The 26,124-nt window shown below is 41.1% G+C and overlaps 3 protein-coding genes and 1 pseudogene across 3 annotated transcripts; 3 read left to right on the forward strand and 1 right to left on the reverse strand.

The window, feature by feature from the left end:
* The first annotated feature begins 499 nt into the window (after positions 1–499).
* Positions 500–3,427, forward strand: LOC147931149 (uncharacterized). Its single transcript, XM_087477197.1, has 5 exons — positions 500–1,149; positions 1,784–2,384; positions 2,460–2,770; positions 3,218–3,342; positions 3,399–3,427. Exons 1-5 carry the CDS (start codon positions 500–502, stop codon positions 3,425–3,427), a joined length of 1,716 nt encoding a protein of 571 aa, XP_087333323.1.
* Positions 3,428–10,994: 7,567 nt separating this feature from the next.
* Positions 10,995–11,576, forward strand: LOC147931150 (uncharacterized). The gene is made up of 2 exons (XM_087477198.1): positions 10,995–11,107; positions 11,324–11,576. Exons 1-2 carry the CDS (start codon positions 10,995–10,997, stop codon positions 11,574–11,576), a joined length of 366 nt encoding a protein of 121 aa, XP_087333324.1.
* A 3,791-nt stretch (positions 11,577–15,367) lies between these two features.
* LOC147931151 (uncharacterized) lies at positions 15,368–15,817 on the reverse strand. Its single transcript, XM_087477199.1, has one exon. It carries the CDS (start codon positions 15,815–15,817, stop codon positions 15,368–15,370), a length of 450 nt encoding a protein of 149 aa, XP_087333325.1.
* A 157-nt stretch (positions 15,818–15,974) lies between these two features.
* Positions 15,975–26,115, forward strand: LOC147931152 (uncharacterized; annotated as a pseudogene).
* Positions 26,116–26,124: the final 9 nt, after the last annotated feature.

Below are 26,124 nucleotides of genomic sequence, written 5' to 3' on the forward strand. Positions count from 1 at the left end.
AAATGTGTTCGGTAACACTACCAACTTAAACCGAGTATTTGAGATCAAGAGGGCCATTAACAACCTTAGCCAAGAAGACATGGAGTTCACCAAACATTTTGGGAAGTTTCGATCTCTTTGGGCTGAACTTGAGGTGCTTCGGCCGGCCACTCTCAATCCGGTCATCTTGAACGAGCGGCGAGAACAAGACAAGGTGTTCGGCCTACTCCTTACTTTGAATCCTTCCTACAACGACCTCATCAAACACATCCTTAGGTCGGACAAACTACCAAACCTTGATGATGTGTGTAGCGAGATTCAGAAAGAACACGGTTCAATAGGCTTGTTTGGGAACAAAGGAGAGCTTGCAATGGCCAACAAGGTGGAGATAGCTTCCGCGAACAAAGGCTACTTCAAACACGATGACAAGAATCCACCTATTTGTGAGCATTGTAAGAAAGTTGGACATTTCAAGAGCCGATGCTGGATCCTTCACCCTCACCTCCGTGTGAATTGACCGATGAATAACCGTGGAGGACCAAGAGCTCATCAATCGACTATGGTGACCGAAGCAACAACCTCCGAACCAAACCAACAAGTATCCGGAGGAAATGGAACTGCCCTAGCAGCTTCATCTGAGCTAGTAAGGAGATCCGATCTTGATGCACTCATCAAAGCCCTCAAGGAGGCTTCCGGTAACTCCTTTCTTGCTTTAACACCGAATAAACCCCTTATAGTTGATTCTGGTGCATCTCATCACATGATTAGTGATTCTAAGTTGATTAGTGACATTAAACCTGCCTTAGGAAATGTGATTATTGCTAATGGTGAAAAAATACCGGTTAAGGGAATAGGAAACTTAAAATTGTTTGATAAAGAATCTAAAGCTTTTTACATGCCTAGTTTTACTTCTAATATCCTATCCGTTAAAAGGGCTACAACTGATTTAAATTGCTATGCAATATTCAGACCTAATGAGGTTTATTTTCAGGATATTGAGACAAGTAAAGTGCTTGGTCAAGGTTCTACTCAAGATGATCTCCGTTTGCTTAAGGACCTAAACTTATCTTCTCCGAATTCCTCTTGTTTTAGTTCAATTTCTAGTAATGCAAACAATGTTATTTGGCATGCTAGACTAGGACATCCTCATTCTCGAGCTCTAGAACTTATGTTTCCAAATATTTCTTTTACGAATGATGAATGTGAGGCTTGTATTCTTGGTAAACATTGCAAATCTGTTTTTCCCAAGTCATTAACTATTTATGATAATTGTTTTGATCTTGTTCATTCCGATGTTTGGACCTCTCCATGTTTACCTAGAGAAAATCAGAAATATTTTGTGACTTTTATTGATGAAAAATCTAAGTATACTTGGCTAACTTTGCTTCCTTCTAAAGATAGGGTTCTTGAAGCTTTTATTAATTTTCAAAATTATGTGACTAACCATTATAATGCCAAGATTAAGATTTTGAGATCAGATAATGGTGGAGAATATACAAGTCATGTTTTCAAACAACATCTCAACAAACATGGGATAATTCATCAAACCAGCTGCCCGTATACCCCACAACAAAATGGTGTCGCCGAAAGGAAGAATAGGGATCTCATGGAGGTGGCTCGGTCTATGATGTTTCATACTCATGTACCAAAACGTTTTTGGAGTGATGCTGTTCTAGCCACATGTTATCTCATCAACCGGACGCCTACAAAGATTTTGCGAGATGTCTCTCTATTCGAGGTATTAAACAAAGAAACCTACTTTGGATCATCTTCGTGTATTCGGTTGTGTTTGCTTTGTGTTAAGACTAGGAGAATTACGGGATACGCTTGATGCCAAGAGTACCAAAGGAATGTTCATTGGCTATTCCACCGCTCAAAAGGGCTACAAATGTTATGATCCAGAAGCAAGGCGAGTTCTAGTCTCTCGTGATGTGAAGTTTGTCGAACATCAAGGCTTTTATGATAAGAGAAATTGGGAAGATCTTCAAGACTTATCTATCTCGGCTTCCGATAAGGCTAGAAACCTCCGGATCATCCTTGAACAGCTAGGTGTGGAAAATGATCGGGCCAACCAACAACCAGCTGAGCCAAACTTACCAAGAGAGCCTAGTCTACCTAATGAAGCTGAACCAAGTCAATCTACCGATCCTGACCCAGTCTCCGATCCGATAGATGCAACACACGCCGATGAAGATACATTACAACATGTTGAAACTGAGGTGCAAAGTGAGGACGAAAGCACACCAACCAAAGCTGGAGATGAGGAAAATGATCATGAGGAGGTCATCCCACTACGACGTAGCCAACGCCTGGCAGTAACACCATTAAGAGACAGCCAACGGATTGCCTCGCAAAACAATCGCGTGTACTATAACAATGCAGCAGTAGAACATCCGATTCAAGCAGTTTGTACTCTGGCTCACTTTCCGGCGTAACACCAAGCCTTTCTTAGCCAAATTGATGATCATTGGGTTCCCCAGACATATGAGGAGGCCAAAGACCAAAAGGTATGGCGTGATGTGGTTCAAGCGGAGCGAACAGCTATGGAGAAAAACCATACATGGGATGAATCTAACTTACCAAAAGGGAAAAAGGCTGTCACATCGCGCTGGATCTTCACTATTAAGTATAAGAGTAACGGGGAGATCGAACGCCATAAGGCTCACCTAGTTGCACGCGGGTTCACGCAAACGTACAGGGAGGACTATCGAGATACGTTTGCTCCGATGGCCAAGCTACATACGGTTAGAGTCGTTCTCTCCTTGGCAATGAATCTAGATTGGGAACTTTGGCAAATGGATGTCAAGAATGCATTCTTACAAGGCGAGCTTGAAGATGAGGTTTATATGAGGCCACCACCCGGGTTAGAAGACACTATTGGTCCAGGAAAAGTCTTGAAGCTCAATAAGGCTATATATGGCCTTAAACAGTCACCAAGAGCATGGTACCACAAACGGAGTACAACCTTACTTGGAAGAGGCTTCCGCAAGTCCGAATCAGATCACACACTCTTCACACTACCAAGTGACAAAGGTATTGTAGTCATTCTAGTATATGTTGATGATATCATCATATCTGGAAGTGACAAGGTAGGCATTCAAGATACTAAAGAGTTTCTTAAATCAGTTTTTGATATTAAAGATCTTGGAGAGCTTAAGTATTTCCTTGGGATAGAAGTATATCGATCTGATAAGGGATTATTCTTATCACAAAGAAAATATGCACTTGATCTCTTAAGTGAAGCAGGAAAGCTTGGATCAAAGGCTGTAACTACACCACTTGAGGAAAACTACAAGACAGCCGGAAAGGGGGAGCTTGAGGCAGCTCCATTTGAAGATGTCACACGATGTCGACGTCTAGTAGGTAAGCTTATATATCTGACTATTACTAGACCTGATATTTGTTTTGCTGTGAACCAGGTAAGTCAACATATGCAAAACCCAACTAGACATCACTGGAACATGGTAAATCGAATCCTCAAGTACATCAAAGGATTACCGGGACAAGGCATATGGATGGGAAGGAATGAAAGCACCGAATTGGTGGGATATTGCGATGCTGACTATGTCGGAGACCGTGGGGATTGTCGTTCAACCACCGGATATTGCACGTTCTTAGGAGGGAACCTGGTCACATGGAAAAGCAAGAAACAAAAGGTGGTCTCACTATCGAGTGTGGAGTCCGAGTATAGGGCCATGAGGAAGCTGACTACCGAACTTATGTGGCTTAAAGCCTTGTTGAAGGATCTTGGAGTCGAATCATCAAAACCCATCACTATGCACTGTGACAATGAGGCAGCCATTCATATAGCCACCAACTCCATATTCCACGAGAGAACGAAACACATTGAAGTTGATTGTCACAAGGTGCGAGAGCAAATTCAACTCGGTGTCACCCTCCCATGTCACACCGACAGCAAAGAACAACTAGCCGATATTCTTACAAAGGCAGCAAGTCCACAAGTGTGTGAGTATATTCACCCTAAGCTCGGCCTTAAAGATCTCACTCGGCCATGAGGTTCACTACCTCGGCACCTACACTCTTTTTCCCTTATGTTTAGTTTTTCCCAAGTGGTTTTCTATACTAAGGTTTTTTTAATGAGGTGGGTGCTCGTGAGTCCAAGCTTGATGCTCATACTCGATCAAGCTTGAGGGGGAGTATAAGAACTCACACCATGTCCGTACATGTCCGTACATCCGTACAACCAACTCATGATGGGCCGTCCGTACACATTAGAAGATCAGCGAGTCCAGCCCACAAGCTAGAGTCTCCAACGGTCACAAAGGATCTAGAACCATCCTTAACCTAGCCGTTGTCGACATTACACAAGTGGGAAGCAAGAGAAGTCAAATAGGAGTCACATGTGTGTTTAAGGAAAACATGTCACTTTCGGTCATGTAACTTGTGCATAGGATCTATAGAGAATATTCAACTTTGTATAGTCTTCAAATAGATTGTAACTAGGAACCAATTTTAGTAAGAAGTGAGAATTCTTCTTCTCAATATTCTTTTACACTCCACACTCTCTTTCTATCTTTCTCGTTTACACTCTACGATTCTCTTCTCTTTCTCGATCACTTGTTCTACTCTTAGTAGTTCTTTCTATTCTTACATTTGGAAGTTTATCTCCTGAGCAGACGCATCTCCATATAACCGTAGACATTGCAACAAGTTTGAACATTCCTTCAAGCTGGCACGACACAAAAACGACACAAAAATAAGCTATCATCAGCTAAGAGAAGGTGTTGGATCGACGGGCAATCCAGAGTAAGTTTCAATCCCGTAAGTCGACCCTCCTGTTCTGCCTTATTCATTACATGGACCAATGCCTCAGCACAGAGAATAAAAAGGAAGGGCTATAGTGGATCCGCCTGCCGTATCCCGTAAGGCGACCCTCCTGTTGTGTGTTGTTTTGGTTTGTTTTCTTTCCTTATTGAACCTTTCCATTGTTGAACTTTTATTTGACATCGAATGCAGACGATTAAAAAAAAATTGCGAAAATATATGAATTAAAAGTCAAAATTCATATAAAAAAAATGGCAAAATCGAAAATATAATATATTTATATGCAATATCTCTCTTTAAAAAAATGGAAGATAAATAATAGAATATATTACAAATATTCGTTTAAAGAAAATTTGAATTTTAAAAGTTATTAAAATAGTAAAGATAATTATGACGATTTTCCTTCTAAGCAATATATATATAGGCTCAGCCAAAACAGTAGAAGTCGGATTCATTAAGCTAAACATATAGTTTTGAGAGTCTATTTTTTGTATTATTTTGGTTCTAATGAATCAGGTTTACTATTGTATGATTTTGATTTTTTTTTCATGTTGATGTGCTATTGCTTTGGTGCTTTGCATGAATTAATTTTATGCTACTATAATTTGTAATTATTATCTTGAATCATATGAAAGTTTTACTCATTTTGTAATGTTTGATTGTGTTTTAGGTCTACCTGTTACGGACCATGGGTTTTTTTGTATATCAAAAATCAAAAACAAGATTGGACAAACAAGTTGATTAAGCAAGCAAAAAAATCAAATCAGTGAGGTATTATTAATAAGTGTGTTTATTTGTTTTTTTTGTAGTGATTGTTATTTAATTTTATTTTCTTGGTTAAACATGATCATATTTTTATTCGATGATTTTTTATTATACAAGCAAAGGAGCAAAGACAACTTTTGGTAATATAATCTTGGTGTTTTATATGATTCATCGGATTCTAATTTTTATGCTCTTTTTTTTTGTAGTGGTTGTTTGGAAAGCAAGATCAATCAATCATATACTTTGTCTATGGTTTCTCCATCTTTTAAATCATGTATGTTGTATTATTTTCTATATTTTGTTTTGTAGTTTAGTAATTTGAAATAAACTCTTATACGTAACCTAATACATAGTTTTTGTTTCAGTTGAATTCATGGATGATCATTGATCATAGTTGTGGATCTACAAAATTGAATATAATGAAAATCATGTATTAATTTTTTGCTAATCCGAAACCTTAATTTTTAAAAATAATATTGTTGCTAATTTTTTGGAATGATTATAGTTGCAAATATATGGTAATTTTCTAAAAACTTAGATTTCTTTCTGTTTACAAATAGATTTAGATTTTTACAAATATGTAGCAATCCTTATGGTTTGTAGAACATCCTTGGATCAAAGGGGGAGAAGCACCAGACAAGCCTTTTGATAGCGGTGTGTTGTCCCGTATGAAGAAATTCCGAGCAATGAACAAATTTAAGAAGCTAGCTCTAAAGGTCAATGCACAGGTAGGTGACCGAGTGTGTACACGAGGTTCAACTCAATCCAGGTGATCGAGTGACGGGTCGGGTGGGTGCTCGGGTTGTACCTAAGATTTTTAAAACAAACAAGAGCGAAAGCAAACAAGTCATACTCCGAACCAATATAAACAAAAGAACTTGATCTAGCAAGTGCTGAAATCCTAAACGTAGCAAGATAAAATTCAACCAAATGGCAACGACGCCAAATTGATAAACAGGTTTTCACCAGGGTATCAATTCCCTATGCAGTTGTAGTACAAAGGGTTATCAATCCAAGTGGTTGCTTATGCTAGCAGGAAGGATGCAATCAGAACAATGCAAGTCAAGCCAAGCAATTAAGGGTTTTGATCTAACAATCCTAAAATAAATAAAAGAAAAGAATATAAACAAAGAAACCACACGACCTAAGCACTCGATGCAAGCATTCGAGTACATGATCAGGTGGGGTGATCGAGTAAACAAAGATGGTATGAACAACTCGAGGGGTTACTCGATGCAGGTTATCATGTACCTGATTGGGTAAGTGATCGAGTAATGAATGAAAATGCAAACAATGAAGATATGAAAGCTTCTAAGGATGGGGTAATAAAATCCTAAGCATTCCTAACCAGTACATATGTCTTACATGCCTCAAGCAAATATTTCCTAGACAGTGAATCTCTAAAATCTTGTTAAAACACTCTCGTGATAAAAACAATCAACCTTGATCACTCCCTTACCCAACTCTCATTGGAGAAACATGACCAATCAGGCATTAAGATCCGATTCATTATTGTCAGTAAACCCCTTACTCATCTAATCTCTTAGGCTAAGTGAGTAAACCTCTAGAATTGGTTGATTCAAGCATCTCATATACACCTCTCGGTGGTAAAACACCTTAGATCTAATCTCACCCTCTCGGTTTGTTGACAGCATTAAGAACACCAATCTAGAAGGAAATCTATTAAACATATACAATCAACTAAGACATCCTAACCGATCAAGAACACAAAATCATCTTTCCCATCCCTAGAAACTTTACTACACTATTCGGAAATCATAACAAGAAACATACAGTATATATGAACGAAAATTGCATTCTATTAAACGATAAAGTAGAGGGATAAGAGTACAAGATAGAAATCTAAAGAAATGATAAAAAGTTATGAAATAAAATCTAAAACAAAAGGAAAAGTGTTTTGAGTCGCTCAGTTCTCTCATAGGAGCTCTCGCTCTCTGGTTTGAGGGTATGCGGCGTGCTCGTTTGCGAGGAAGGAGAGGTGGAGTTTATATAGTGGAAACCCCTTTGACCTAGCTTCCCAATCCTACCCGAGGGTCTACTCGATGGGGTACACGAGAATGAGGTCGGGTTACCCCTCGTATAGATCTTCGGGTTGTTCTTCCAGCTCTTGGATCCTCCTCGATCGTGTTGGGGTTCGGACTTGTTCTTCCAGCTCGATGGCTCCTTTGGGTACATGCTCGGGGTTGTCCTTGTTTTTCCCCATTTTAGGCTCTTAAGCACCTGTTTTCATCCAAAACATGCAAATGCAACACCCTAAATGGCCTAAAAGTGAATTCCTACAATTAATGACCTAAAAATGCTAAGTTAAGAGTATGAACAATGCAAAACATGGACAAAAAAGGATGCTAAAAACATGTAAATTAGAGAGTTATCACTTACGATAGAACTCTCTCCTGCAGGTAACCAGTAGTGGGGAATTAGAGGGCATGTTGGACGATAGGAGCCCGGAGTTAGTTTTTGTGCCTTGTGTAAAGTTAAAGTATGTATTATTGTAAAGATAAATTATGTATAATCTTTTGGCAATAGGCCTGGCCATAAAATCTATTTATCTTTTGTTAAATTTTGTCAAATATTTATTAAGTTAATAAAGTATTCAATTTTATATTCGTGTACGAATTACGGTTGATGGCGACGTAATGTGGGTGGCTCAACACTTGGTCGTCACAGGGGTTGAAAAGCCTACGTGATGACTAAAGTGGTGGAATTATCTTCAATGGACTGGCTAGGGGCCGGAATGTGTTTTAGGTCCTCGGCCGGATCGTTGTTGATTATTTCCAAAACGTAACCGGGCCAGTTTGGGACGGTTTAATCCTAAAACGGTTTGGGGGCGTTACAACGAGGGGTCACCCAATTCAGTTGAGTGCTTCACACCAAACAGCTTACTAGCCATTAAGAGTCAACACACCAATTTATTTTTGCATCCCTCCTTTCCGAAAAATTGATTGAGTCTTTGTCTAAGCGAGTTCATGAAATCTATTGGCAATGGCCAGGAGACTAATGTGTGGCTAGACAAATGTGTTTTTGATGAGATGCCAAGAAGACCTTTCTTTAAGGAGCTAAAGATCGACTTAAATATCAAAGTATTGTCTTTAATCAGTACTGAGGGAACATGGAATGTACAACGTCTCCAGGAATTGTTTCCACCATGTGAGATACCTCAGATAAGGTCCTTCCCACCAGCACCAAATCTCTTTGATCGATACTTTTGGGCTTTCACTCAAAATGGTCAATATACGGTTAAGAGTGGGAATTGGTTGTTAGCTCGGGAGAGTGATCTTTTGAACCCACTGTCCACTGATATGATTAGGGTGAACAAGGTTAAACAACGTGTATGAGGTACTGCAGCTGAGCCTAAAATTCGCCTCTTTCTATGGAGAGCATTATCACAAGCACTGGCGGTAGCAGAGTGCATGAGGAGCCATGGTCTTTCAGTTAACCCCCTTTGTCCGGTTTGTCATGCTGAAGAGGAGACAATCAACCATGTTTTATTTGGATGTACTCTAGCGAATGGGGTTTGGTCTGCAACTGGTCTTCCCATTCACTGTCTGGGTTTTTCAAACTCGGTTGTAGACAATATTTCCTCAGTTTTACAACTTATACAGCAGCCTGGAATCAGTGAGGAGGTCTGACAGGCCATTCCTTAGATTTTATGTGGGATATGGAAGGCACGTAATGCTATTAGTTTTGCACAAAGGAACCAGGACTTTCATGTTGTAGTGGCAATGGCGCTTGAAGAAGCTGGATAATGGCTGAGACAACAAACTTTAATATCTCAGGTTGCCTCTAGAGAAGCTAGCAGACATGTCCAACATATCCATCGCTGGGTTCGACCTCCTCCTGGTAAACTTAAATGTAACATTCATGCAACGTGGGGGAAGGAGTCATGGTTTTGTGATGGTGCTTGGATATTAAGGGATCATACTAGAGAAGTCTTATATCATGCGCGAGATGCATTTCTTCCGCAGAGTAATAGAATTTCTGCTGAGCTTAGTTGTCTTTTGTGGTGTCTCCAAAGCCTCACTGATCTTCATTATACAACCTGTGAAGTCTGGACGGACTGTCAGGCGGTGGTGACGGCTTTATAGTCCCCGGAGAATTGGCCAAAGTATCGTTCTGAGCTGGATAAGATCTCTAATGCAATATGGGTGATGGGGGATGTTGTAATTATACTCTCTTCACCGGAAGCCAACTCGTTGGCCAGGGCAATTGCATCTAGTGTTTACAAGAGAGGGTCGACTTACATCTTACCTTGCGTTAGGTGGTCCAGCCTGGTTGCAACATCAGATTGTGGAAGAACGGTGAAGTTTAAGGACAGAGTTCGTTAATGGTTTGCTCTGTTTTGTTCTTGCTATGTTTTGTTTTTTTACCTTTGTCATTATTGAGGTTTCTTGTACTTGAACTTTTCTCTTCATTTTAATCGAATACGTGTTAAAAAAAAGTTAATTAATTGAAAATTTTAAAACTAAATAAATTAAAAATTATTATTTAAAATATAATAATTTATAATTTAGTTCTGCGGGTCGGTGAAAACCTACTATTTAGGTATTGGCAAAAGGAGTAAAGGACAAATAAAGAGAGGTCCAAATAACTCCCGTAATTATTAGTCTTTATCCAAGATTGGTTGATATCTTCTTGTCCACTAAAATCTGCCTGGTCTACTTAAACCAGAACAAACCGAGCAAGTACCACACGTATATTTGGAAGTTTGGTAGAAAAGAAAAATCTCCAATTTTGCAATAAAGGGAATATATGATATATATAATTGGTAACAATACTTTCCAAACCTTTAAACATTACCTAATTTAATCCTGCAGGCATAAATTTTGTAAAATAGTAAAATATTTGGGGTGAACCCTTTCTTTATTCACCTATTCATTTTTAAACCAATCAGAATCTTATACGTAATATTACATTTAAAAAATAAATAAAAATTATTTTTATTTAAGCAAAACAAATAAAGAAAACAAAATATGTATACTTATAATTAAAGGAATTTAAATATTAGCTTATTTTAGATTTTACAATTAAACGAGGTTATATCAGTTTGGATTTAAAAACAAAAATTAGGGCTTAGGTTTTACAGATATAACAAAATTATATGTCGATTTGCATTTACAAATAAGTGGTTACGGTTTAGATTTGACAATTAAAACAAAATTACATATTGGTTTGGGTCTATAAAAAAATGGTTAAGGTTAAAATTTTACAATTAAATAAAATTATATGTCGATTTGGATTTATAGAGAAGAGTTTAGATTTTATAATTATAACGAATTTATGTTAGTTTTGATTTATGAAAAAGCAGTTTGGATTTTTAATTTTACAACGATGTATACCGGTTTTGTTCACCTCTCTTCTCTTTAAGGCAAGTCCTCATCACCGATTCCTTCAATCCAATCCAAAAACCTAGGGTTTAATTTTTGTTTGAATTCTTCTTCTGCGCAATGGTAGTTCACCTTACTGTGAAAATTAATGTCACGACGTGGGTTTCGAATCTAGCAATAAATAAAGAGTCTAAGAACATAGTCAAAATCTACCGAGGCGTAAAGACCGAAGAGTCAGTTGAAGACGAAAGTGGAATTGTAACACTTATAGATTCTTCTAAAAGTCTACATGAACCAAATTCTCATATCCACTTGTTTCCGCGTAGCTTGGCGTCATCAAGTCATCTCTTTGAACTCTTACGTGATGAAGAAGTTCCTTGTTGTGGATATATAGATCAACTACATGATCTATCTCAAATATTACGTAATCATCATGTTACTTTTTGCAGATATATAGGTGAGACAATCGCTCTTCAAGTCAATCATTCGTTTGCTAATGATGTTTCTCTTAGAGAACCTGTTTTCGTTACCATCAATGTGAAATACATCTACGAGAAGCGTAGTATTTTGCCGCCAGTTGTTTCTGCTCCGAGAGGTGCTCCAGCTGAAGTATTACAGAGGTTGGTTGAAGAACAAATAGTGGAATCAACGTGTTCGATTTGTATTGAGAATTTATCAGGTAACATCATCCGTATGCCTTGATGTCTGCATATGTTTCATCAAGATTGTCTTTTCGAGTGGCGTGGGCATCAAAACTCGTGTCCCTTGTATCGCAGAGTTCCGTACAAGGAGGAGACTCAAACTTTGGCTTAGGACTAAAGTTAGGGTTAGTGATGTGATCGAAGGTTGCGCTTGCGGAACGGACAAGAATGATGCTCTCCGGCCGAACGAGCTAGACGATACTTTTTTCGGACAAGGCTTGTGGATTCGAAACTAGAGACAAAACAAACGAGGGAAACGGAATATGAAGGAAAACAAACGAACCGTTTGAGAGATCGACCTTCTGGCCACGATAGGGTCGAACGGATGCAGTACGGATGGGTCAGATGCGGAAAGGCTAGCGAGTGGTTGCAATATGAAACGTTGGTGGTTGCGAGTGGAATCGAATCGATGGAAGCGGAGATGGATCATTTGTCAACACGAGAGGTTTGTCTCTCCTCACGATATGGCCAAGCTAACGACGACGAACCCGGTTCGAGTCGCTAGGGTTCTCTCTTTAGAGCAATACCGGATTATTCTATTGAATGGAGTGAGACAAGGTCAAAGAATCTCTCTTTGAGAAATGTTTTAATTTCATTCAAGTCTGAAGTCTACAAGAGGCTAAGAGAGAGTTTAAATAGCTAGGTCAAGAGAAGGCGTAAGGACACGCGGATTCATATTGATCCGCATATTTGTCCTTTGACATGTTCTCTTTGCAAATAGAACACGTCGCCCCTTAAGAGATTCAAACTTAACCACAAACTCTACTTAACGTTCAAAATAGAAGAGTCTGGACTTTAATCAAAACGCACAACATAAGGAAAGAAAGAGAACCGTCTTTGGCCTTGACGCGGGAAACGACTTGGCCTTGGACGTTTTGCACTAAGCTCCTTACCTCGTTAAAAGCTCCTCCAGTAAACCTAGTGGGAAAAACCCGGAGTGAGGAAAAAGAGTACAATTCCTCGCTATATTGACTTTGGTTGCTTTCACCCTTGGGTAAGGGTGAAGGCCATGCGAACTGATCCTTCAAAGTCTTCGTTGGTCGGGTGTTGTTGGACGAACGTTTGAACGAAGAGGTTGATCCTTTGTTTGGTGGACTTGGTGGAGCTCCTAGACCTTGTCGTGGCTCCTGGGAGGACTACTGGTGCCTTGGCCGCGTTCGAAGCAGACGTCTTGGTCGCGTCCGGTGCGTCTTGGTCAGGCGTCTCGGTCGTGTCCGGCGTGTCTTGGTCGGCTTCCTGTCCTGTGATCACATCATTCCCTCCCCCTTGAAAAGGTTTTGTCCCCAAAACATCTTTGTCGTCACCTACATCAAACGGAACGAGATCAGTACTGTCGAGTCGGTAGGCATTGTCGTTGATCTTCTTGATGACTCTGAATGGTCTGTCTCCGCGTGGGCTAAGCTTGTCCTTTCTCTTCTGTTGGAACCGCTCCGGCCTTAAGTGCAACCAAACCCAATCGCCTGGCGTGAACAACATCGGCTTGCGTCCACGGTTCAAGAAGCGTGCATACTGTTTGGTCCTTCTCTCAATATTTGCTCGAACTTTCTCGTGCAGGTTCTTGACTAACTCTGCTCTCGCGGCTCCATCTTGGTTCTCGGTCTTGTCCAGTGGTAGAGGTAGAAGATCCATAGGTGTAAGCGGCTTGAACCCATATGCAACTTCAAACAGAGACTTTTTTGTTGAAGAATGGACGGCTTGGTTGTAAGCGAACTCAATGAGGGGAATGCACTCGAGCTATGAACCTTTGTTGCTGGCGATTGCCGTCCAAAGCAAAACTCCTCTCGACCGGTTCACGACCTCGTTCTGGCCGTCAGTTTGCAGATTAGCGGTGGTGGAATATAGGAGCTTGGTGCCGAGTTTCTTCCATAGTGTTCGCCAGAAATGACCAAGAAACTTCGGGTCTCGGTCGGAGATGATGGTGCGCGGTAAACCGTGAAGTCAGATCACTTGACTGAAGAAGAGGTTCGCCAGTTGCACAGCGTCGTTGTTCTTGTTGTAAGGTATAAAGTACGCCATCTTCGAAAACCTATCCACCACAACCATTATACTGTCCTTATGTGCTAAGAGAGGTAGGCCGAGGATGAAATCCATCGACAAGTCGATCCAAGGTGCTGTTAACACTGGTAGAGGCATGTAGAGGCTGTGGGGGTGAGTTGTCGACTTCGAAGCTCGACACACTACGCAGCATCCGCAGTGTTTCTCAACCATGTTGCGCATCTTTGGCCAATAGAAATGCTCTTGAAGCACAGCTAGCGTCTTGGTGATACCAAAATGACCGGACAAGCCTCCACTGTGTGCTTCTTGGACCAACAACTCGCGTATGGATCCGGTGGGGATGCAAAGACGCCGGCCTCGGAACAAGAAACCCTCATGCAAGTAAAACTCAGTGTAGATTCCTTTCCCATGGTTCTTGAAGCAATCACCAAACTCCACATCGTTAGCGTACGCGTCCTTAATGCTTTCAAACCCCAAAACTCGGGCGTCCATTGTAGTGATCAAAGCGTGCCTTTGTAACAATGCGTTGGCTACAACGTTCTCCTTTTCCTTCTTGTATTTGATCACATATGGAAATGACTCGATGAACTCGAGCCACATGGCGTGACGTCTCTTGAGGTTGGTCTAGAAGCGCAAGTGTTTCAACGTCTCATGATCGGTGTGAATCACAAACTCTCGAGCCAACAGGTAGTGCTGCCAAACCTCCATGGCGCGGACGAGGGCATATAGCTCCTTGTCATAGGTGGGATAGTTGAGCGTTGCGCCGCTAAGCTTCTCGCTGAATTAAGCAACCGGTCTGCCTCCTTGGGTAAGCACTGCACCGATGCCTATACCAGACGCGTCGCACTCCACCTCAAACGTCTTGTTGAAGTCAGGTAAGGTAAGCATAGGCGCTTGAGTGAGGCGTCGCTTAGGTTCATTGAACGCTCGATCTTGTTCCTCTCCCCATTGAAATTCCCAGTTCTTCTTGATTACGGCTGTGAGAGGCGCCGCAACCGTACTGAAATCCTTCACGAACCTCCGGTAGAAGCTTGCGAAGCCATGGAGCGATCGGACGTGCGAGATGCTTGTAAGCGTGGGCCACTCCTCTATAGCGCGTATCTTCTCTCCATCTACCTTAAGGCCCTGCAAACTTACAACAAAACCTAGAAACACTAACTCAACAGCAGCAAAGACGCACTTTTTCAAGTTGGCGTACAATTGGTCTTCGCGGAGAGTAATCAAGACAGATTCTAAGTGCTTGACATGATCTGACAAACTAGGACTATATACAAGAATGTCATCAAAGTAAACTACCACAAACTTATTAATAAAAGCTCTTAAGACATGATTCATAAGGCGCATAAATATAGAAGGAGCGTTAGAAAGACCGAATGGCATTACCAACCATTCGTACAAATTCTATTTTGTTTTGAAGGCTGTCTTCCACTCATCACCCTCCTTCATGTGAACCTGGTGAAAATCGCTCTTAAGATCGATCTTTGAGAAGACACTTGAGCCGCTTAGTTCATCGAGCATATCGTCCAGCCTTGGAATGGGATGTCGATACTTAATGGTGATATTGTTGACGGCTCGACAGTCAACGCACATGCACCATGAACCGTCCTTCTTAGGCACGGGCAAGACAGGGACTGCGCATGGGCTCAAACTCTCTCGGATGTAACCCTGAGCCATAAGCTCGGACACTTGGCGCTCGAGTTCTTTCGCTTCTTCGGGGTTGACTCGATACGCTGGCCGGTTTGGTAGTTGGGCTCCGGGAACGAGATCGATTTGATGCTGAATGCCTCGTATTGGTGGTTAGCCTTCAGGAAGCTCATCAGGAAACACGTCCTTGAAATCCCTAAGAACATCGCGTATCGCGTCCGGTAAGGCGTCGATCGAACCTTTGAGACCTGCGACTATTAAATCTCGAAAAACCATTAGTAACACTTGATTGGAGTCCTTAAGGGACTTTCTAACATCACCATATTGAATAAGAAAGTTCTTTTCAGCGTCAGAATCCTTAGACAATTTCGATTGCATTTTGTGTACTTGATTGGGGATCAATGGTTTCAAACAGATGTGTTTATTGTCATGAACGAAATAATATTGGTTTGTGTGGCCGCAATGAGTGGTTCTCTTATCAAACTGCCATGTTCTCCCCAATAGGAGGTGGCTAGCTTGCATAGGAACCACGTCACATAGGACTTGGTACTTATACGGACCGACACTAAAGGAGACCGTGACTTGTTCCTTCACATGAATCATGGTCTTGTCATTCAAACATTTTAAACGATAAGGTTGAGGGTGGTTTGTGGTTTCAAGAGATAATTTCTTGACTAGATTAGAAATTGCAATATTAGTGCAAGATCCACCGTCTATAATCAAGCCACAAACCTTCCTACTTACAGTGCAACGGTGAAAGATGTTGTCGCGCTGGCTTGCGTCGTCGGCGGTCACTACGCTGGTGTTGAGGATGCGTCGGATCATCACGAGCTCCCCAACGTCTGGCTCAGCTACGGCCTCTTCAAGCTCTTCCTCGACTCGATCTTTCACTTCGGCTTCTTCTCCGTCGGACTCGAGCTCGCCTGAATCAGTGATGATCATTGTGCGCGCATTTGGACACTCATGAGCGTAGTGGCCTATCCCTTGACACTTGAAGCAAACAATGTCGCGGCTCCAGATGTCGTTGGTGTTACGTTGCAGGTCTTGTCGCTCGTTAGTGGCCGGCTCTCTCGGTTTGAACCTTGTGTCGACATTGGTTGCCTTCGGCTTCTCTTGGGGCCGGTTTGATGTTGACGCATTAGGAGACCAGCTTGGAACTCCTTTAGCTCTGGTGCAACTTGAGGCGGCGTTCTTCTTCTTGATTTGACCCTCAATTTGCACCGACAGGTGCAACAACTCCTTGAAGCCTTGATAAGGTTGGCATTCGACCTTGCGCATGATCCGGTTTTGTAAACTGTCCAAGAACTGCGCCATGAGAGACTCTTTGGAGTCTTCGACTTGTAGACGATTGCGCAAATGTTCAAACTCCTCGAAGTACTCTTCCACCGATTGTGTGCCTTGTGTGAGCCTCTGGAACTTCTTTTAGAGCTCGCGGTGGTAGAACGGTGGGACGTAACGCCTTCACATCTCGGCCTTTAAGACCTCCCAAACGGTGATTGGCCGGTCTCGGTTACGGTGCTGCTCAGCTTCAAGACGGTCCCACTAGGTGAAAGCGTAGTCGGTGAATTGAGCTCCGGCGTATTGGACTTTGCGCAACTCTGGGTAGTTGTGACACGAGTATAGGTCGTCCATGCGGCTTTTCCATTCAAGATAGGCCTCCGGATCAGCTTTATCAGTGAACGTTTGCGCTATCATCTTGTGAACAGGATCTTGATGTCTTGGAGCTTCGTCATAAGGATCATCACGTTGGTGACATCGTCTAGGCCTCGGCTCATAATCTTCTTTAGATTGGTCGCTTTGCTCCGGTTCTTGGCGTTGACGCCTCATCAGTAACGGATCTTCCCTCGGTGGGTTTAACAACTCAAGATGGTTCATACGCTCGGCTAGTTGCTCAATGCGGTTGCGTAAAGCTGCGAGAGTGACTCCTATTTCGGGTGGTGGTAAAGGATTCGCTGGTGGTTGTTGATCGGCCATCGTACGGACGGTATATGGTGACGTGTAGCTTTACGATACGGCTTGGGTTTGAATTTAAACCTCGTCAAAACAAAATCAAAAGCACGTGAGTATCTAATGTTCTATAGGACCACACAAGAGATATTTATCTCGTCACACAAATAATTGATGACAGCTCGCAAATTCAAACCTAGGACTAAACAAAAGCAAAAGCAAAAGTGCTAAACGAAAAGAATTGCTTTATGACCAAAAATAAAAACACGACTACGAAACAAGACTCTAACTTTATCGATCTAAAAGCGTCTAAGCAAGAACAAGGATAACAACACGAGGTTGAACCAGATGAACAATATGAACGCTAAACAACCTAAAAAATGCCTAACAACACAACACATGCACCAAATTAAACCAAATGACTAATCGGAACATGCGAAACGAGATAAAGCATACTAGAGTACCAAACAAGCTCAAGATCGAAACTTTAAACAAAAGGGATGAGTTTTAGAGAGATACAACCTTGCAGGAGCTTTTGAAGCTCTGATAGCAGCTGATGTGATTGAAGGTCGCGCTTGCAGAACGAACAAGAATGATGCTCTCGGGCTAAACGAGCTCGATGATACTTTCCTCGGACAAGGCTTGTGGATTCGAAACTAGAGACGAAACAAACAAGGGAAACGGAATATGAAGGAAAACTAATGAGCCGTTTTAGAGATCACGCTTCTGGCCACGATCGGGTCGAACGGATGCGGTACGGATGGGTCGGATGCGGAACAGCTAGCGAGTGGTTGGATATGAAACGTTGGTGGTTGCGAGTGGAATCGAATTGATGGAAGCAGAGATGGATCGTTTGACGACACGAGAGGTTTGGCTCTACTCACGATACGGCCAAGCTACCGACGACAAACCCGGTTCGAGTCGCTAGGGTTCTCTCTTTAGAGCAATCCCAGATTGTTCTATTGAAAGGAGTGAGACAAGGTCAAAGAATCTCTCTTTGAGAAATGTTTTAATTTCATTCAAGTCTGAAGTCTACAAGAGGCTAAGAGAGAGTTTAAATAGCTAGGTCAAGAAAAGGCTTAAGGACACGCGGATTCATATTGATCCGCACATTTGTCCTTTGACGTGTTCTCTTTGCAAATAGAACACGTTGCCCCTTAATAGATTTAAACTTAACCACAAACACTACTTAACGTTCAAAATAGAAGAGTCTAGACTTTAATCAAAATGCACAACATAAGGAAAGAAAGAGAACCGTATTTGGCCTTGACGCGGGAAACGACTTGGCCTTGGATTTTTTGCACTAAGCTCCTTGCCTCGTTAAAACCTCCTCCTGGTAAACCCAGTGGGAAAAACTCGGAGTGAGGAAAAAGAGTACAATTCCTCGCTATAGTGACTTTGGTTGCCTTCACCCTTGGGTAAGGGTGAAGGCCATGCGAACTGATCCTTCAAGGTCTTCGTTGGTCGGGTGTTGTTGGACGAACGTTTGAACGAAGATGTTGATCCTTTCTTTGGTGGACTTGGTGGAGCTCCTAGACCTTGCCGTGGCTCCTGGGAGGACTACTGGTGCCTTGGCCGCGTTCGAAGCAGACGTCTTGGTCGCGTCCGGTGCGTCTTGGTCAGGCGTCTCGGTCGCGTCCGGCGTGTCTTGGTCGGCTTCCTGTCCTGCGATCACATCGGTTAGGGTTAAGAAGATTTGAAATCCGTTCATTCTCAAACTCTCAATTTTCTTGTATCGACGCTTTGATATATCATATGATTTTCTTGTGAAATATCAAAATTGTTACGGTACTTGTTCACCATCAAAATTTGTTGTGTGTACTTAAAATTATTGCAACTTGAGAGATGTTGTAATCACCAATTACAAAGCTCTTTCCAAAGAACTAATTAGGTTTTGTTTCATCTTAGCGTTTCCTAGTCTTCGGTGTGAAATAACTCATATTCTTGTCAAAACTCAGTTATGATCCTGTTCTTTTTTCTTATCGCTGCAGCACTTTTAATGTCTATTGCTGGCTTCGTTGGTCTCACCAGAAAATACGGCTACCAATAATGGTTGTTGAGACTATTTTTACATGAAGCTTATTATGATCGCAAGAGAGAGAAAGCATCCAAAGTTTGTTAAAAGATAAATCCAAAACTTTTATTACTTTCTTAATCTGTCAAATATACAAGTATGTTCCCTTATATACAAGTATCAGCTAATTAACCAACTAAGCTAACCAACTAATTTACAATAAACCAGTAAACCAGATTTCTAAACCCAATAGTCCCCCTCAAGATGAGGCAAAAATGTTGTGAAGACTCATCTTGGACATTAATTGAGTAAATTGATAAGGGAACAGAGGTTTGGTGAGGATATCGGCGACCTGATCCTCAGTGTCGACGTGAAGTAGCTTCAGACGCCCTTGATCCAACTTCTCTCGGACTGTGTGACAGCCAATTTTGATGTGTTTGGTGCGCTCGTGGAATACAGGGTTAGTAGCAATGTAAATAAAAGCGGTACTATCAGAGAATATAATTGGTACTGACCCTGTAGAAATCTTCAGGTCTGAGAGTAAGATGCTAAGCCAAGCCATTTCACATGAGGCCAGAGCTAAGGCTCTGTATTCTGCCTCTGCAGAAGAACGAGAAACAGTCGGCTGTGATGATGGAGGCCTTCTACTATCTTTATAAGAACCATAATCTCCATCTGCATAACCTTTCAAAGGGAGATCAGAATCTGCAGAGTAGAAGAGGCCCTGTCCAACAGTTCCCTTAATGTACTGCAGAACCGTGTAAACTGTAATGAGATGAGAAGATCTTGGAGCTGATGAGAATTGACACAACTTGTTCACTGCAAAAGTGATATCCGGACGTGTGATAGTTAAATACATCAGCCGTCCAACAAGACTTCGATACATTTCTCGATTCTCCAATAAGTCTCCATCTGTCTTTGAAAGTTTGAAATTTGGAACCATAGGAGTAGAGACGGGTTTGCAAGCCAACATTCCAACAGAGGTTAGAAGCTCCAAAGCATAATTCCTCTGGCAAATAGAAATACCTTTTGAGTTACGAGCCATTTCTAAACCCAAGAAATACTTGAGAGGACCAAGATCTCTCAACTTAAAACTCGCCTTCAAAGCATTCATTAATTGTGTTGTAGCACCTTCAGTTGTACTGGCAATGACAATGTCGTCTACATAGACAAGTATGACCACGAATGTAGAACCATCACAACGAACAAACAAGGTATGGTCACCATGGCCCTTCACAAAACCCATCTGCAGCAAACAAGTAGAAAATTTTAAAAACCATTGCCGAGAGGCAATTTGTTGAGTCGACAAACTGCATTCTTAGGCAATTTGTCCCCCTTAATATCAGCATATCCCTCTGGCAACTTCATGTAAATAACCTCATCCAAATCTCCATTTAGAAACGCATTAGATACGTCTAATTGAGTGAGAAACCATTTCTTTGATGCTGAGACCTTTAAAAGCAACTTGACAGTGGCCATTTTAGCAACAGGCGAGAAAGTCTCTGTATAATCTAAACCTTCCTTTTGTGTGTATCCTTTAGCCACAAGTCTTGCTTTATATCTCTCTAGACTGGCATCAGCATGAAATTTTAATGTAAATACCCACTTACAACCCACTGCTTTCTTCCCTGGAGGCAAGCTTGTAACATCCCAAGTATCTTTATGTTCCATAGCCCCAATCTCCTTATCGACAGCCTCACACCATTCTTTGGAATCCCTTGCCTCAGAGTATGTTTGAGGAATCAGAATTTTTGAGATAAGATTGATGTAAGAGAGGTATGAAGGAGAGAGTTTTGAATATGAAAGAGTAGAAGAAATGGGATAAGTAATATCACTGTCAAGAGAGTAACAATGATAATCTTGTAAGTGAGCTGGGATTTTCTTAACCCGAGGTGGTAAAGAGATTTGTGATGATGGAGAAATTTGTGAAGGAGGAGAAATTTGTAAAGGAAGAGAAATTTGTGAAGAAGGAGAGGAATTAGTGTTACTTGAAGGCAAGGAATCCATTGGTGTGAATATCTCAGTAGTCAAATCATCTTGAGCTTTCGTTGCCAGAGGAAACACTTCTTCACAAAACTCAACATTCCGAGAAATGAATATCCGTGAACTCTCCAAATCCATAATCTTGTAACCCTTATATCCTGCAGGGTAACCAAGAAAAAGACATGCTCTTGATCGTGGCTCAAACTTATGTCCTTGCTTAGGAGAAGTGGAGCTATAACAAAGACATTCGAAGGTCTTTATCTGATCATAAGCCGGTTTTCTACCAGTCAAGATTTCATAAGGGGTCTTGTTTGATAATAACTGAGAAGGAGTCCTGTTGATCAGAAAAACAGCAGTTAGTATACAATCACCCCAATACTTCAGAGGAACCTGAGACTGGAACATCAAAGCCCTGGCCACATTTAAAATGTGTTGATGCTTGCGTTCTACCACCGAATTTTGTTTAGGTGTTTCTGGGCAGGAATGATAAGATGTAATACCATTGTCTTGATAAAACTCAGTGAACCTCAATTCTGGTGCATTGTCTGAATGTACCGCTTTTACTTTCACATTATACTGATTCTCAACTTGTTTTATAAAAGCAGGAAAATCTTTCAAGACCTCTGATTTTGTTTTCAGTAGATAAACCCAAGTTGCCCTTGAATGATCATCCACTATTGTCAGAAAATGCTTATATCCATCAAATGTCTCCACTGAAAACGGTCCCCATAAATCAACATGTAACAACTCAAAAGTCGAATTACAAATATTGTTTAAAGAGGGAAAAGACAACTTCTTCTGCTTAGCCAAATGACAAACATGGCAATAAGCAAAGCCTTTATTCTTTTGTTTTGCTGTCCCCAAAACTTCAGAAAGGACATCCAACCTTGAGTAAGACGGATGACCTAGCCTCTTGTGCCAAACATTAACATCTACCACCGAATTCACAAAGACTGATGGAGCTGTAGTATCCAACACATAGAGATTCCCAGCACGTCTACCTCTTCCAATTATCAACCCCTTAGTAAGATCCTATATTTCACAACAAGAAGAATCAAAGATCACCCGAGAGCCTAAATTGGATGTCAAAGAACTGATGCTGAGCAAGTTCAATCAAAAATCAGGGATAAACAGAACATTGCTGAGAATAATATCTTTGGTAATCTGAACTGTCCCTACATCACTGATCTTGACAGTGAGGCCTGTTGGTAAGTTCACATAGCTCTCTACATTTGTATCTAAGGATACAAACATATTTCTGTCATAGGAGACATGGTGAGTTGCACCAGAGTCAATCACCCATGTTCCAGTTGACAAACAATGTTTTAAAACCGCCAGTACGCCAACAAAGCTATAGGTAATGGGAGAAAAAGATATACCAGTGTAGTCAATTGGAGAATGAGAAGGACCCGATTCATTATCAAATGAGACAGAAGGAGTTTGTAACTTTGAGCTAAAAAGTGCAACAAAATGTTGAAGCTGGTCCATTGAAAGATTACCAATCAAACTCTCTAAGTTACCATTGGAAGAAGCCAGTTATGTGCTCATTGCAACCTGAGGCTGTGTGTTCAGTGCAACATGTGCCGCCACTATAGGAAGCTTCTGTGTTTTCTCAGGAATATTGCCTTTATATCCTGGGGGAAAACCATGCTTCTTGTAGCACCTCTCTGCAATATGTCCAACTTTGTTACAGAAGGAACATATGGGACGACCTTTGTTAGGCCCATTCTGTACATAACTAATCATAGTTGGATTTGCAGACGCATCAGTGATGTTTTGGTTCATCTCTGAAACCTGAAATGCAGCTGGTTGAGCAACAACTGGAGAGAAATTCTTCTGACTGTCATCTTGATCAAGGATGTTGTAGACTTCCACCAAAGAGGGAAGAGCTTTCTTAGCAATAATTTGTCTCCTGACTATTGCATAGGATTCATTTAATCCTGCCAAAAATTTCACAGTCTTCGCCCTTTCTGCTTTTAGTTGCAACCTTGCTGCTTTACCAGAAACGCAAGGTTCATCCAGTTCTTCTGTACTCTCAAGCTGATCCCATAAGATCATCAGCTGAGTATAGTAATCAGAAAGAGATCTGGTTCCTTGACGCAGATCCTGAATTATCTGAGTCAGATTGTATGTTCGTGGCAAGTTGGTGATGTGAAAACGACTATGGATATCACGCCAAACTGAACTAGCATCACAAATACGGTAAATACTGCGATAGATCTGAGGAAAAACAGAGTTCAATATCCAAGCCTTCACCATACTGTTGCATCTAGACCACAAACGATAATTCCTATATATTTCAAGAGGCCTAGGCAAAGATCCATCGATGAAACCAATCTTGTTTTTCGCATCTAAAGCGATCAACATAGCTTCGCTCCAATCATCATGATTATTCTCATCTAAGCGATTAGGGACAAGGATCAAACCTGGGTGATCAGCGCTGTGCATAAAAAACGGAGAGTGAGTCGGATCTATCAGATCTGGTGATGTGTCATCTCGCGGAGCACCGATCGTCTGAGAATCAGCTGCGGTAGGAGAATCCGGAGGAGAAACAACGTCATCAGTAGTCCATACCATTTTCCGTGTGTTGGAACTCGCCGAAGGCTTCGAGCGAGCTGTTTTACGAGTTGCCCGAGCAGTCACCATCGATGCCTGTAACGACCGATTGAAGTGAAACGTCGAGATCGGAAAAGAAGAACAGGATCGGAAACAAAGTTAATCGGAGCTGATACCATATTACGATCGCAAGAGAGAGAAAGCATCCAAAGTTTGTTAAAGATAAATCCAAAACTTTTATTACTTTCTAAATCTGTCAAATATACAAGTATGTTCCCTTATATACAAGTATCAGCTAATTAACCAACTAATTTACAATAAACCAGTAAACCAGATTTCTAAATCCAATAAAGCTGATGGTGCTCTCCGCATACTTGTGTATTAAGTAACCTAACCGATAAGAAAAATAACAGGACCACATATGTAAAAACACTGTAACACAAAATGGTTACTTTAACAATCATATTGTATAACTTATAAACAAGTCTAAGTCTGAATAAATCTATATAGAATAGAAAGGTCCAAAGATTTTGGATATGCATCAACAGAGAGCGATTGGATCTAATGTAAATCATGAAAGAAGCATAAAGTTCCTAAAATGATTCACAAAGGTTTATACACTTAAAGAACATCTTAATCTAATATTCTGAAATACTGCAAAATTGACAAAACAGATGAATGGCCCAAATAACTATCTTTTTTTCTCAAATATTACGTAAGCCACCGTGGCTTACATCTACCTTTTCATTTCTCCAATGTTCTGGAGTCAGAAAAAAAAATTGACGGAACAAGATAACGAAGAACAGTCTAGAGTTGTGGATAAATTACTTAACACTCAAATATATATATGTATATCTATATTTATATATATTGGGCCTTTTGGGCCTTCGTATACATATGTAAAATCCATTTTGTTAATACCTAGGTGTGAGACATTCGTCCGCCGCTTCTTCTTTGTATAAAAGGACTTCGTCCTCTGTTTAATAAAAACTAGAAACCTTTTCTACGAACTTCAAAGGTTTTGTCATGGTATCAGAGCCAATAATCTAGATACAATGATTAATAGGCTAACGATCTATCAAATTCCGCTTCTACTCTATATCAAATCTCTGTTTTCCTTTTCTTCTCTTCTTTTTGACCTCATCTTCATCGAACCTCTTTCGTTGAAGCTTTCTTAATGTTAGAAGACAATTCAACCAAAATCGACGGAGGCTCTGTCGCCTCTAAGAAATCAGTTGCTCGTGTTGAACACGTTCGACGAACAATATCACCTTATGATCTTACTTCTGGTGATAATCCTGGTACTCTAATTTCACAGCCTCTACTACGTGGGCCAAATTACGACGAGTGGTCTGCAAATGTTCGGTTGGCTCCTCAAGCTCAAAAGAAATTCGGGTTCGCTGATGGTTCTATTCCATGTCCTGATGAAGATTCAGAAGACTATGAAGATTGGTGTGCTAATAACGCACTTGTCATCTCTTGGATAAAGCTCACTATTGCGGAATCACTCCGATCTTCACTTTCGCATAGTGACAACTTGCATGATCTTTGGTTACATATTCAAAAACGTTTTTCGGTGAAAAATGGACAAAGGGTGCAACGACTTAAATTAGAACTTGCAAACTGACGTCAAAATGGATTTGCGATTGAGGCATACTATGGTCAATTGACAAAGCTATGGAGTAGCTTGTCTGATTATCGAAGAGCCAAAACTGCAACTGAAATTCAACAAGAACGTGAGGAAGATAAACTGCATCAGTTTCTCATGGGATTGGATGAATCTGTGTATGGAGCTGTGAAATCAAATATACTCTCTCGTGATCCACTTCTGACACTTGATGAAGCATATAACGTACTTACTTAAGATGAAGAGTCTAAATTGGCTTCACGGACTAATGATGAACGCATCGAAGGATTGAGTTTTGCTGTTAAAGCATCATCACTACATTGCGGTGCTTCGGATAACAAAGGTAACAATACTATTGTGTGTTCACATTGTGGGAAATTGGGTCACTTGGCTGAGAATTGTTTTTGACGTATTGGTTATCCACCTTGGTTTGGTGAGAAAAATCGAAACGAGTTTGGCTCACCTTACAACCGTGGACTATCTGAACAACATGGAACTGGACGCGGTATACTCGCTACTCCTAGCAATGGCGTCAAACCCCGTCCACCTGACTCTGCTCGTGTGAACCATGTGTCTTCTGGCGATAACTTGCCTCTTGTCTTTGTTCCTTCGGTTGCACACTCACATCTCACTGATTCTGATCGAGTGGGAATAAGTGGTTTAAGTGACACTGAATGGACAGCTCTGAAGAAAATGCTTAATGATCAAAAGCAGACTTCTCGTGATCGTCTTTTAGGTACGTATTTTCTTGAATCTTGGATCATTGACACATGAGCTTCTAAT

This window comes from Camelina sativa, chromosome 12, assembly GCF_030686135.1.
Source record: "Camelina sativa cultivar CO46 ecotype springtype chromosome 12, ASM3068613v1".
Taxonomy (NCBI): Eukaryota; Viridiplantae; Streptophyta; class Magnoliopsida; order Brassicales; family Brassicaceae; genus Camelina; species Camelina sativa.

Coding starts and splice junctions, on each gene's coding strand:
- LOC147931149 (XM_087477197.1), top strand. CDS start 500: ATGAATAACCGTGGAGGACCAAGAGCTCATCAATCGACTATGGTGACC. Junction 2,385..2,459: donor TAGAACATCCGATTCAAGCA/GTTTGTACTCTG, acceptor TGGGTTCCCCAG/ACATATGAGGAGGCCAAAGA. Junction 3,343..3,398: donor ACGATGTCGACGTCTAGTAG/GTAAGCTTATAT, acceptor GCTGTGAACCAG/GTAAGTCAACATATGCAAAA.
- LOC147931150 (XM_087477198.1), top strand. CDS start 10,995: ATGGTAGTTCACCTTACTGTGAAAATTAATGTCACGACGTGGGTTTCG. Junction 11,108..11,323: donor CGAGGCGTAAAGACCGAAGA/GTCAGTTGAAGA, acceptor TACTTTTTGCAG/ATATATAGGTGAGACAATCG.
- LOC147931151 (XM_087477199.1), bottom strand. CDS start 15,817: ATGATTCATGTGAAGGAACAAGTCACGGTCTCCTTTAGTGTCGGTCCG.